This window comes from Hyla sarda, chromosome 1 (assembly GCF_029499605.1).
Source record: "Hyla sarda isolate aHylSar1 chromosome 1, aHylSar1.hap1, whole genome shotgun sequence".
In the NCBI taxonomy this organism is placed as follows: Eukaryota; Metazoa; Chordata; class Amphibia; order Anura; family Hylidae; genus Hyla; species Hyla sarda.
Window position 1 is genome coordinate 6,956,358 of NC_079189.1, and position 14,489 is coordinate 6,970,846.

Here is a 14,489-nt window from a genome sequence, read left to right on the forward strand (position 1 = left end):
GAACACCTGTCAAAATAAGTGTTCTGCTCCTCTATGTGGGCTTAACCCTTCTTTGTACATATATTTGGTAATCACAAAATTGGCAATTCTTGTGTTGATATATTTGTTTGGGTTCACTTGTGGGATGAAATGACCGACATGTTTGCGATCATTGATGGTGAGTCAGCTGCTGATGGCAGCCATCACTCACCATATCAAGCTCCTGAACTGTCTCTATAGTCAGAATGCAGCTACTGTGGTTTTTATACATTATCATATTTTCCCTCCATATAGTAATTTATGAGGTCATAGGGGGAGATTTATCAAAACCTGTGCAGAGGAAAATGTGCCCAGTTGCCCATAGCAACCAATCAGCTTGCTTCTTTCATTTTTATGAAGGCCTGTGAAAAATGAAAGAAGCAATCTGATTGGTTGCTATGGGCAACTGGGTAAGTTTTCCTCTGCACAGGTTTTGATAAATCTCCCCCATAATCCCTGACACAATGAATATAACCTTTCATAATCTGACCCCTTCTCTTACAGATGAGCTTAGGTGCTCCAGATCCAGAATAATCCATTCCTCAGCTTCCAGCAGTGATCCAGAACTCTACTAGACTCCAGAAGACAAAGTGTTCTACACGAAAAACCATAAAGCACCAATGGCGCATAAAGGGGATCAGCCTCGTAAGGACACATTTTCCTTTTCTTACAGCTCTAAAAGATCAGAAAGTTTAATATTTAATAGGGTTTTCTGGACACTATACATTGGCCTAGCCTCAGGACAGGTCATCAATGTCTGATCAGGATGCTGACAACCGATACTGTGTAGGATGATTTCCATATTACTGTATCTTGTTTTTCCTCAAGATACAACTTTTCTCTTACAATGGTTTTCTAGCATCCAGCCCTCCCGATTCCCATCTAGAGAGAAACTGTTTTTTTTTATTTTTTTATTTTTTTTTTTGGGGGGGGGGGGGGGGAAATTTTCTTCTAAACGCCAGTTTCCTATGGCAGTGGGTATGACGACACAGCACACCCATTGTGACGTTACGCCACAACCTCCTTGTGATGTTATGCCATGACCATAGACATAGATGGAGGGGGCGTGGCTTTAAGGTCATAATCACAGCCTATGGCTCCGAGCGTTCTGAACATAATGTCCAGTGCTCCTTTTAAGGGGTACAAACTCAATAAATCATAAGATACAGCAGGTTAGGATATAGAACCTTACAATCTGTGTAAGGGAGGAGATAGAAGAGGTGGGGAATAAGTAAATATTCTGACCTGAGGAGATTATGATCTATGAGGAATCGGTAGGTACAAGAGGTGAAGAGTAAGAATTGTTTGTTTCCTTTCAGGAACGCTCCTTCTGGCAGTGGAGAAGAATTTTACGGTCAAAATTGGCTTACCACCCATGAACCCAAGGGATGACTTTAACGGCAGGGCGGCTGTTCTTGGAAAGATTAATAATGTCAGCCATATAGCCTGTAGTCCAGATGGTGAACTCTTCTGTATCTGTGGTGGAGACCTGTACAGAGGTCCAATGCCTTCCAATATAGATGTCGATTGGTTTTCGGTGGCTCAAAGAGTTGGAAAAGCTGTATGGAACCGAATTGTCCTTATGTTCTTCCACCCCAAGGGAGATTTCTACGTCACCACAAATGATGGAGAATTTTATAAGGGTCCCCCACCAGATAATGAGCATGTACCTTGGATCTATGATCAGGCGAAAAGAATAGGACATGGTATTTGGAAGCAGTATGAAGCCTTGTTCTTCAGTCCAGAAGGCCTTCTATACGCTGTGGGCAATGATAAACTCTTCAAGGCTCCACCACCTACTGAGGAAAGTGTCCAATGGGATTCTTCATGTACCTGTATTGGAGGCAGTGACTGGAGCAGACTCACTCACTTTCTATCCTTTAGTCCTGATGGAAAACTCTGGGCTGTAGATAAATGGAACGGACACATCTTCAGAGGAAACCCACCAACCCAAGAAGACCCAAACTATCAGGCACAGGCTCAGGATCTGGGATCTAACTATAATGTATATAGGTTTCTGGCATTTACAAAAGATGCCACAATCCAGAAAATCATGAATTTTCAATTCCTGGTCGACCAGGCACAAATATTGTCTCAAGCCCCCGAGGTGTTACAGGAGAAGATCTACGACAACCGAAAGAGCAGTTCTACCCTGAGACACACCTTCACGTATGTATTCTTCTATAGGCTGATGTTACTTTTAGAAGCTGATACTTGGGAACTTTTTAGCTACTGGTTAACCTCTTCAGGACATAGGGCGTATGGATACGCCCTGAATCCCGAGTCCTTAAGGACCGAGGGCGTATGCATACGCCCGTGGGAATTCCGGCCCCCACCGCTAGCCGGTTGAGAACCGGAGCCGGATGCCTGCTGAAATCGTTCAGCAGGCATCCCGGCATATCGCCCAGGGGGGTCATTATGCCCCCCCATGTCGGCGATCGCCGCAGATCGCTGGACAATTCAGTCCAGCGATCTGCGGCGATTCCGGGTCAATCGGGTCTCCAGTGACCCGATGACCCGGAATTACTGGCTGTTCGGGGCCGTCTCTGACGGCCCCGAACAGCCAGAGCCTGCAGGGGTGAGGTGGCACTGGTGCCACCTCACGATCGCCCTGATTCGTCCGTCGGCCGGATAACCGGCCGACCAATCAGGGCGCCTGCTGCGGGTGTCACTCCCGCACCCGCTCCGCCCCTCTTCCGGAGGACGTGAGCGGGTGCGGGATGTGCACCCCGGGTGCTGGGGACCCCCGATCCCCGGCGCCCCTGTTGGGATCGGGGCCCCAGGAGCAGCTGCGGCGGCGGAGACGACGAGGGACTGACCTGTGCGGCGAGGATCGTTGGAGGTGAGTGACAGCCTCCTGCTGTTGCTTAGCAACAGCTCCCAGCATGCAAAAAGGGCATGCTGGGAGCTGTAGTTATGCAACAGCAGGAGGCAGACCACCACAACTCCCAGCATTCCCTTATGGGCATGCTGGGACTTATGGTTTTGCAACAGCTGGAGGCACATTCTTTCTATGGAAAAGTGTACCTTCAGCTGTTGTCTAACTACAACTCCCAGCTTGCACAAACAGCTAAAGTGCATGCTGGGAGTTGTAGTGGTGCATCTGCTGGTTGCATAACTACAACTCCCAGCATGCCCGTTGGCTGTCGGTGACTGCTGAGAGTTGTAGTTTTGCAACAGCTGAAGGCACACTGGTTGTGAAACTCAGAGTTTTTTTTTTACCTAACTCAGTGTTTCACGACCGGTGTGCCTCCAGCTGTTGCAAACTACAACTCTCAGCAGTCACCGTACACCATGCACCGTACATGCTGGGAGTTGTAGTTTTGCAACAGCTGGAAGCACACTGGTTGTGAAACACTGAGTTAGGTCACAAACTCAGTGATACATAACCAGTGTGCCTACAGTTGTTGCAAAACTGCAACTCTCAGCAGTCACCGACAGCCAACGGGCATGCTGGGAGTTGTAGTTATGCAACAGCTGGATGTCCCCCCCCCCCCCAATGTGAATGTACAGGGTACACTCACATGGGCGGAGGATTACAGTAAGTATCTGGCTGCAAATTTGAGCTGCCGCAAACTTTCTGCTGCAGCTCAAATTGCCAGCGAGAAACTACTGTGAACCCCCGCCCGTGTGACTGTACCCTAAAAACACTACACTAACACAAAAAATAAAATAAAAAGTAAAAAACACTACATATACACATACCCCTACACAGCCCCCCTCCCCAATAAAAATGAAAAATGTCTGGTACTCCACTGTTTCCAAAACGGAGCCTCCAGCTGTTGCAAAACAACAACTCCCAGTATTGTCGGACAGCCGTTGACTGTCCAGGCATGCTGGGAGTTTTGCAACAGCTGGAGGCACCCTGTTTGGGAATCACTGGCGTAGAATACCCCTATGTCCACCCCTATGCAATCCCTAATTTAGGCCTCAAATGCGCATGGCGCTCTCACTTTGGAGCCCTGTCGTATTTCAAGGCAACAGTTTAGGGCCACATATGGGGTATCGCCGTACTCAGGAGAAATTGTTACAAATTTGGGGGGGTATTTTCTGCTTTTACCCTTTTTAAAAATGTTAAATTTTTGGGAAAACAAGCATTTTAGGTAAAAAAAAAAATTTTTTTTTTTTTTACATATGCAAAAGTCGTGAAACACCTGTGGGGTATAAAGGTTCACTTAACCCCTTGTTACGTTCCCCGAGGGGTCTAGTTTCCAAAATGGTATGCCATGTGGTTTTTTTTTTTGCTGTTCTGGCACCATAAGGGCTTCCTAAAGGTAACATGCCCCCCAAAAACCATTTCAGAAAAACGTACTCTCCAAAATCCCCTTGTCGCTCCTTCCCTTCTGAGCCCTCTACTGCGCCCGCCGAACACTTTACATAGACATATGAGGTATGTGCTTACTCGAGAGAAATTGGGCTACAAAAACAAGTAAAAATTTTGTCCTTTTACCCCTTGTAAAAATTCAAAAATTGGGTCTACAAGAACATGTGAGTGTAAAAAATGAAGATTGTGAATTTTCTCCTTCACTTTGCTGCTATTCGTGTGAAACACCTAAAGGGTTAAAACGCTGACTGAATGTCATTTTGAATACTTTGGGGGGTGTAGTTTTTATAATGGGGTCATTTATGGGGTATTTCTAATATGAAGACCCTTCAAATCCACTTCAAACCTGAACTGGTCCCTGAAAAATAGTGAGTTTGAAAATTTTGTGAAAAATCGGAAAATTGCTGCTGACCGTTGAAGCCCTCTGGTGTCTTCCAAAAGTAAAAACACGTCAATTTTATGATGCAAACATAAAGTAGACATATTGTATATGTGAACCAAAAAAAAATGTATTCGTAATATCCATTTTCCTTACAAGCAGAGAGCTTCAAAGTTAGAAAAATGCTAAATTTTCAAATTTTTCATCAAATTTACGGATTTTTCACCAAGAAAGGATGCAAGATACCACAAAATGTTACCACTATGTTAAAGGAGAATATGTCACGAAAAAACAATCTCGGAATCAGAATGATAACTAAAAGCATTCCAGAGTTATTAATGTTTAAAGTGACAGTGGTCAGATGTGCAAAAAACGCTCCGGTCCTTAAGGCCAAAATGGGCTGGGTCCTGAAGGGGTTAATATTGCTTGATGGACTATGAAACCCAAAAGGGAAACAAGAACCACTTTATACCCAGAGTATAGAGAAAATAACAATGTTGTCAGAACAGTTACCCCAGTGCCAGGTTAGGGTTGGGCACTCGGACATTATCTAACCACCTATCATGACACCATGAGGGTGGTGGCCATGTACTGCACTCTCCACTGGTCTTATGTAAGTAAAGTTCTATACAGTGGTCCCTCAATTACAATATTAATCGGTTCCAGGGGGACTATAGTATGTTGAGACCAGAAGTCTAATGAAACCTGGTAATTGGTTCTGAAGCCCCCAAAATGTAATCCAAAAAATGCGTAAATATAAAGATTTAAGAAAAATAAGTAGATAAATATTGCAGATAAAGCAAGTAATTACATGTATAAGAAAGATCTGCTTCAAGCTGTAAATTACTGTCTATGTAAAGGACAGGAGCTTCTTGTTAGGGTCTTGTACAGGACATACAGGGTCCTAAAAAATAAAGTAACATGGAGCCGCCCTTACCTGGTGTCCAAAGGAGCAGCTAACTGGCACAGGTAAAGAGTACAGAACATATAATACCTCCCTGTACTGTAGGGGGCGCTACCAGACACCAGTCAGTGCATGCACTTCAGTAATACAGGGGTTATACCAGTGAAATGTCCATTCTGGTTGGTCAGTTCTTCCAACCATTGCCACATTTTGTAGATCTAGACTGTACATTGTATGTTGTCTGGTTTCAAGCTACAATGGTCCAGAAAAAGATCATTATAAGTTGAGGGATCACTGTACATGTATAAGAGTTAGAGCCTTGGTGGTATATAGATGACCAGTCACTGCTCACACTTTGTAGCTTCTCATGGATGTGTAGAAATCCTTCCAATGTTGACTTATAATGTAGAGTCTACCTGTTGGCAGAACTTTAGTCTTGATCTCCTTCCCCCTCAGCCTGATCTCATGCCATGCCCCTTCTTCCTTATGGGTCCAAATCTATGAAATGGAGGCCTTCTGTAGATGTCCTTACTATGATCAGGGCATATACATTTTCTTTATAGAGACTGAGGGGGAGATTTATCAAAGGATTTAGACTGTTTTTTCCTGTCTAAATTTGTCTCACAGAAAGTCGCAGTCTAAATATGTGCGACTTTTCTGCGACTTTTGCCCTAGAGGATTTTTAGAACATGATGCATGCTAGTCTATTTTAGACGGAAAAATGCATTGGTGCTGAATTTATCAAGTGCGACTTTTGTGCGACAAGTCGCATTTGCCCAAAATACGCTGAAATGTCAGACCATGTTGGAGCAGGTCTAAATGCAGATTAAGCTGTAGACCCTGAAGTCTGAGCACAGAATTTATCAAGGGCTGTGAGACCTTTGATAAATTAGGAGCACAATAGACAGGAGAAGACCACATACGCTGGTCTATATACATACCCAGAATAGACTAGATTAGGAAATGTCCCCCTGAGTCTTCAGATAACCTCTTTACTATACATGACGTGTATTTATGTCCTGTGCGCAGTCTGGGATTATGACTTTAGCTCAGGAGTGGAGGTTGGGTCATAGATGACAAGTTCTCTGGAGAAGGCCTATCTGTCTCTTCACACTGTGCTGCATCTCTACATCCAATCACTGCAGGCTGCTCTGTAACCCCCCCCCCCCCTCCTCTGTTTTCATCCTGCAGTCTGATAGGACAGGAGTGAGCACAGAGGAGTGCAGGATCCTCCCTGATTTCCTGGACTTGGTCCATGCCTGTGGTTCAGCTGAGACCAAGATAATGCTGCAGCCGGACAGGATTATATTCTGGATGGTATAGGGACCCCTAGTGGTCTATTATTATAAGTAGGGATGCACCGAAACATCGGCTGCCAAAAATTATCGGCCAAAAATGCCCTTTTCAGCTAAGGGAATTTCCTGCCGATTTAACTTCTGGGGTGTGTGGCCTAAAATGAGGGCGTGGCTTTCAACTTCTCTCTCCGGTGTGAGGTGCAGAACTGCACACCGGCTCTACACTGCCTCTTCCTCTGCTAGGTCATTGTGCTGTGGGAACATAGGCAGTCTGCAGTACACTCCCGTGCTGCAGAACATAATGGGGGCACCCCCCCCCCTCGAGGTATCGTGCGGCAGTATTTGACTATTTGAATTAGTCAGGAGGCAATTTGAGAGTTTGTACAAAATGAATAGAAAAAACAAGATGTGACCCAGTAGTTTACAAGCTTATTTAACCCCTTGAGGATGCAGGGATTGTTCCTTTTTTGTTTTTTTTTATCCTCCCCTTTTAATTGCCATAATTGTTCTATCTGGTGCCATAAATCAGAACAATGTTTTTTCAGGTTCAACAAAACTATAAAGGAGTCCAGCAGTTTTTCCCATGAACACGGATTCACTTTTCAAGCAGGAACTGAAATGTCTTTTGAGGGAGGAATCCCTGTTATTGCCGAAATATCTGGGAAGGTTACAGTGAACATGAGCACCACCCACAAATGGAACTTCACAAAGACCAATGAGACTCAGGTAGGTCAGAGGTCACTCTGTTTACACTGGGGTGTAGGGTCTATCAAAGTGTCTTCTGCCATTTAGGCTTTGTTCAGAAGGCAGAAATTCCATAGATACGTGAATTCTGCAGTCACAATAACTTGGAATTTCCACATCAATACACATTGCATGTAAAGTGCTTTTTATTCATTACAAAAAAAAATTAAAAAATGTGCATGAATTTCGCACCAAATCTGCATGTAGCAGAGAAAAAAAAAACATTCTGCCGTGTGAATGGGACTGCGGAATCCCATTGAAGATAAGGCTATAAACACCTGCGGAAATCAATGCAGAAATTCTGCCCTATGAACATAGCCTTGGGGTCTAGTCACATAGGCGGAATTTACACACCAATTCTGCCTGAGTGGTTTTTGGATTGTGTGGATTTGGTGCAAAAATTCTGCATGTGGAAATTCAAAAGTGTGGAATTCCATAGTAGCTTCCATTTCAGGCGGAAATTCTGCCCGTGTGAATACATCCTTACACTGCCATGAAGGGCTGGACTCTACTAGAGGGTCTTCACACGTCATGGTACCTTGAATAGAAGGTATGAAGTTCGGCTCAGCAGGTCTCACCAGTCTCTTCTTTCATGCAGCTTGGAGGCAGTGACGCCCCCTAACTGCAGGCTGTGGATTTTAGCTTTCCTGACATAAAAACAATGTTACACTAGGCCGAGCCTGAAACCCTGAAGGGTCCTAGAATACTTCTATGGGGCCCATGTACAAAATATCTTTTTTTTTTTATTTTTTATTTTTTTTTCCTGCCCTTTCTTTGGGGGAGATTTATCAAAACTTGTTCAGATGAACAGTGGTTCCCATAGCGACCAATCAGATTTTTTTTTAATTAGTGATCTGGTTGCTATGGGTAACTGCCCTGCAGTGCCTCTAAACAAGTTTTGATCTTCATCTTTTCAAATTTGAAGGCAAATTTTATAGGGAACAGGTTGTGACAAATGTAGAAAAAAAGCAGCACATCCACATCTAGTATGAAGACCCTGCGCTTCTCAGCAGAATTCTTAAACAGATCCTTGGTGTACATTATGATTAGACTGTGCAAGCCCACTCGCCACAGACATCTGGGAAGGGGAGGTCCCTAGTGTCCCTAACATTAAATGGCATAGCCCTAAAAGGGACCACTACACTAGAACCCATGCAGCCCCAATACTGCTGAACCTAGTTCCTGGCTCTGGCTCCGCCACCCCACAGACTTGGTGCCATGGCCACAATGGCTGCCACACAGCAACATGGGCTGCCAGTCTTCGACTGCCAGGAAACTGTTTTGCAGTTTCCTATGGATTAGATTAGGCCTGGGCTGAGTGGGGTGTAGAAGGGTGGTGGCTAGGTGAAAAAATTAAGGAGATGTAAACGGTCTCCATATTTCTAATTTTTTGTGTTTTTCTATCCCCATATTTTACTTTTTCTGACCAGCACTCTGTCCCAACTATACAGCCTTGGCCTTTTAATCAGCAACAGATGAAGTAGTCTCTCACATTTTAATCAAAACGTAGATTTAAGACTTATTAGATAAGGCAGCAGTGAGCCTGTTCTGACAAACTATGGGGGCAGAGTGTTCCTGCTGCCTTATCTGAGTCATTACTGTTCCTTTTAAGTTATGAAGTTTCCCCCATCCACATCACTGGTCTTAACCCAGGGGTAATTGAACCTTCTGTTTACAGGTAGTAAGGCTGGGGAATAGGAATGATCAGAGGGTATGTTCACTGCGAAGAGAGATGCAAAATATATAGGATACTGGACAGTTCTGAATTTGTCCATCCTACTGATATCACACATGGCCACTCATGTTCGTTCTTTGTCTTTTACAGATTTCCTTCTCATCGAGCACAAACATAGAGCTGGAGCCCCATAAAGCTATTCGGATGGTGGCCTCAGTGATAAAGGGGGAAATAAATGTCCCGTACAAGGCAAAAGCTCGGACCCTGTTTGGTGCTGAGGTTGAAGTTCAGGGGATGTGGAGAGGGGTCTCACATTACCACCTGATCGTTACCCAAGAGGATTATAATAAGTAGGTCACATGACCCAGGAGGAATCCACAATTTCACTTAAAGAAAATTAGTTCTGATCAGTTGCTGCTGCTTCACGTGTCTGAAGGATTTCCAATAAACCTTAAAATGAGCAATAAATACTGTCGGGTCTGGTTTTCTTTTTTGCTTGTCAGGTTCTGCCTGTTTACACCCCCCAAACACCTGCTGGTATGGAGAGTCTAAAAAGTCCGGTTAGATGGGGGCGGTCAGTGAAGCCATTTTGAGGTCTCTCCAGAGATGTTCCATTGTGTTTAGGCTTTGGTGCGGCCACTCAAGGACATTCAGGGTTGTCCTTAAGCCTTGTCTCTGGTGATGGGCAGTGCCTGGTTTCCTCCAGATATGGAGGGAGATTTATCAAGGGATTTAAGCAGCTGTTTTTGTCTTACAAAAGTCGCACGTGCGTCAAAGCCATTTTCTGTGCTACTTTTGTGGGTAAGCAAAATACCAATCTGCCCTACTTAAGCAATTTTCAGTTTTTACTTTGCAGCGGACCAGGATTTATCATTGTGAAAGTCGCACGTAAGCAAATAAGTCGCAAAATCCCTTCAAAAAGTCGTAAGTGTAAGCAAGGTCAGACCTGTCTTACAAACTTGACTGACAGCATTTTCAAAAAGTCAAACAAAAGGTCGCACGTGAGACTTTTTGTGTGACTTTTTTTACTTTCATTTTCACAGGAACGGTGGGATGAACGGGTAGGAGGTGTACAGGAGGGTGACAAACTTGTCTGCCGCCCGCACATCTCCCGCCCATGCAACATTTCTACAACTCCCAGCATGTCATTAAGAAAATGGTCTTCCAAAGTGATTTTAATGGTTTTTGCTTATGTGAGCCAAATTTATCAACCCCCTGTGATAGTATGATAAAGATGACACACATAACCAAAACTAAAGCCTACAGAACTCTCTTACCAAAGCAAACGATGATAAATGTTCCCATGATGCTTAGAATGGAGTCCAGAAAACTCAATCTTGGGTTCTATCAGACCAGAGAATCTTTCTCAGTCAGTTCTTAAGATGTTCTTTGCAAACCCCAGACATCTCCTATGTGTATTTCATGGAGTAGAGCAGGGGTCTCAGACTCCCAACCCACGGGCCATTTGCGACTCGCGGAATGAAAGTTTGTGGCCCTCACCAGGTATATGTAATTTGTATTGCCTGACACCCGGGACATGCATTGCCGGGCAGGTAACTACTTCAGGCATTTAGCCCCAAGTCGGGCAAGCAGCGCTAAATGCCGGAAGGCTTCACTTACCCCGCCCTCCTCCACGTCTCCAGTTGGCCGGCCGGCCCGAGCCTGATGATGGGCGTCGCGCAAGTGACGTCGTCCCTCTGCAGACCTGCACAGGAGGACGTCACTCGTCAGGCCGTCAGAGAGAAGCGCAGGACAGGTAAGTGTGTGTGTGTGTGTGTGTGTGTGTGTGTGTGTCGGTGGGGGGGGGGGGGAATGACAATCCTACCTAATGAAGTAGCACCCCCATCATCCGTCAGCTCATACTATTACCACATGAGGTAGGGGGGTGCTACTGCTGGTGGATAAGGGGCGCATGCGGCCCAGCCTCACCCAGCTGCTACCTCCAGTGGCCCCCGGATAATTTGAGTTTGAGTAGAGGCTTCTTTCTGGCCACTGACATAAAGCCACGATTGTGGAGGCCGCAATGACTGAAAATATGATCATCGCTTACATCTGAAGAGGTTGTCCAGTGTATAACTAAATATGCTCCTCCCACCATCAGTACACCCCTCGTCACTGTCTGCTCATTAAGAGACCTTTCAGGGCCAATGGGTCCCCTCCCTGCTACAGTGACAATGCAACAGGGGATCAGAAGCACTACAACCTCCAGCTGGCCCCAGGGTAACCACAAACACATCACCTAAACCTACCTCCCAACATTCCTTGAACGCAAAGAGGGACATACGAGGCGTTTTGACCCCAGCCATGACCCTAATAACGCCCAAGCATGCCCCAGCCACACACTCAGCAGGGTCTCTCCATGAAAAATGAATGCAACACTCTGTATTCTAAGTGATGTCAACATAATAAAAAAATAATCAAATCCCCTGCACCCTGATCTTTACCTGGAAAAGTTGGGTGACCACCAATATGGCCCTTTGCAGCTTATAACCTGTTCTTCAGTCCTGGACCACTGCATAAGATGGGTGTGATGTCCCAGAGCAGGATCATCTTGTGCTCTCATGAATACTGTTCGGGTGACTGTTGCATCAAAGGTCTCAGATCTATAGCGAAGATTTATCAAAACCTGTGTAGAGTGGGGCAGTTGACCTTAGCGACCAATCAGATTGCTTCTGTCATTTTTCAGAGCGTATTTAAAAAATAAAAGCAATCTGGTTGCTATGGGCAACTGCACTACTCTTATACACAGGTTTTGTCTTTACAAGTCTTGCTCTTGTGATGAAAATGTATTTTGGTGTTTTATTTGTTGCCTACATTGTCCTTAAACGTAGTGTAAGGGGTTAACTGTCTGCACCCACAATCCTGTGTATAGCTGGTAAGATGACACTTGTCACCCTTCAGCCACTCAGGGCTGGAGAATGGAGATTATTAAAAAAAAATTCTGATAGGCGTTTTCTATGTGGAGTCAGGGTGTGAGGTGCAGGGTAGATGTTATGGCCCTAGGGGCTGATGGTATTAACCCCCTACCTGTCGTGACGCCAGGGTGTAGTTTAGCGTTAACCACCCGAAGGTAATACCGCTGATCCTGGGTTAAGCAGGGACAATGAAGACACCAACACCAGATTAAGGTTAACAGCAGCTTTACTGAGGCAAGACAGGTGATATAGTCTCTGCAGTACAGCCAAATATCCCAGGGAGGTGACCAGTGACACGGGGACCTCGCAGACTTGCAGTAGTTAGACTGACTTTAGTGCAGGCCACGGTGACAACAGATGGACTTGACTTGACAGAGATGGTGACTGACAATAAGATGACTTGACTTACTGATGACCGACTTGTGGCTGCAGGACTTTAGGCTTGAGGCCTCCAATGTTCTGGACCTCAGCAGAAGTAGCAATGAGCTAATAGAGAGATTGCAGCTCCTCCCCTGGTTATATAGGGGGCTGTGCAAGAAGCCCATAGGTCACTAGGGTGGGTCACCTGGTCACTGGAGCCTCCTGGGTAACAATCATGTGATACAAACACTTAAAGCACTTATAATGTACAACTTATATAGACAATGGGGTTTTCTGCAGGAGAGCCCTGGGGACATGCAGGGACTCTGCCTGACAGTACGTGGCCACATCCCGTACTGGGACATCACAGCTATAAGCCACCAAACATAATGGAAGAGCCAGAAGATCAATTACCGAGGCAAATAAACAAGGCAGCAAATCAGAATGAGGTGATTATAATGGGAGACTTTATCCTGATATAAACTGGAGACTGAGACCTGTGAATCTCATAAAGGAAACAGGTTTCTGACTATAACTAAAGACAATTATCAGTCCCAAATGGTGCAGGGCCCGACCAGAGGGGGTGCCCTACTAGACTTAATATTAACCAACCGACCTGACCAGAGGGGGCGCCCTACTAGACTTAATATTAACCAACAGACCTGACCAGAGGGGGCGCCCTACTAGACTTAATATTAACCAACAGACCCGACCAGAGGGGGCGCCCTACTAGACTTAACCAACAGACCTGACAGAATAACTAATGTGCAGGTAGAAGGACACCTAGGAAATAGTGACCATAATATAATACATTATAACTTGTTCTTCAATAAGGGAATCTCTCGAGGGGCCACAAAAACATTGAACTTTAGGAAGGCAAAGTTCGATCAACTCAGAGAAGCCCTTAACAATATAAAATGGGATAATGTCCTCAAAAACAAGAATACTGACACTAAATGGGAGACTTAAAGGGGTTGTGCGCTGCCCTGCCTTTCGGAGCTCCGCACACAGCGTCCGGAAGTTCATTACTCCGAACGCTGTGTGCGGGCTTCCGTGTTCGCGGCCCCCTCGTGACGTCACGCCCGCCCCCTCTACCAAAGTCTATGGGAAGGGGGCGCGAACGATGTCACGCCCCCTTCCCATAGACTTTCGTTGAGGGGGCCGGGCGTGACGTCACGAGGGGGCTGCGAACACGGAAGCCCGCACACAGCGTTCGGAGTAATGAACTTCCGGACGCTGCGTGCGGAGCTCCGAAAGGCAGGGCAGCGCACAACCCCTTTAAAAATATCTTAAATTCTCACTGTAAGATGTATATACCTTATGGGAATAAATGGGTCAGAAATAAAATAAAACCAATATGGATGAATATGAACGTTAAGGTGGCAATAAATGACAAAAATAAAGCATTTAAACTACTAAAATAGGACAACAGTGAAGAAGCATTAAAAAGCTATAGAGAAAAATTTAAAATATGTGAAAAGCAAATAAAAGCCTCAAAAATACAGAAAGAAAGACTCGTTGCCAAAGAGGGTAAAACTAGCCCCAAAATGTTCTTTAACTATATAAATAGCAAAAAGGTTAAAAATGAAAGTGTTGGCCCTTTAAAAAACGATAAAGAAAATATTATAAAGGGGGATCAGAAAAAAGCAAATATATTAAACAAATTCTTCTCCACTGTATTCACCAAGAAAAATGAAATGCCAGGTGAAATACAGCGAGATAAGTACTCCCCAGTACACGTCACCTGTCTAACCCAGGAAAAAGTACAGGTCACCTGTCTAACCCAGGAAAAAGTACAGGTCACCTGTCTAACCCAGGAAAAAGTACAGGTCACCTGTCTAACCCAGGAAGAAGTACAGTGCTGCCTACAAAAAA

General features: G+C 45.0%; 1 protein-coding gene across 11 annotated transcripts in view; it reads left to right on the forward strand.

The window, feature by feature from the left end:
* The window catches only part of LOC130294358 (tachylectin-2-like), a 109,018-nt gene extending 99,223 nt beyond the window's left edge, over positions 1–9,795 (forward strand). For 10 of the 11 annotated variants that reach the window (XM_056544257.1, XM_056544163.1, XM_056544085.1 and 7 more), the window contains 4 exons: positions 523–663; positions 1,338–2,187; positions 7,466–7,646; positions 9,490–9,795. In XM_056544257.1, coding sequence (XP_056400232.1) covers positions 639–663; positions 1,338–2,187; positions 7,466–7,646; positions 9,490–9,693 — 1,260 coding nt within the window. In that variant the 5' untranslated portion in view covers positions 523–638 and the 3' untranslated portion in view covers positions 9,694–9,795. The remainder of the gene's footprint in view (positions 1–522; positions 664–1,337; positions 2,188–7,465; positions 7,647–9,489) is intronic. The other variant, XM_056544885.1, reaches the window with a different exon arrangement.
* Positions 9,796–14,489: the final 4,694 nt, after the last annotated feature.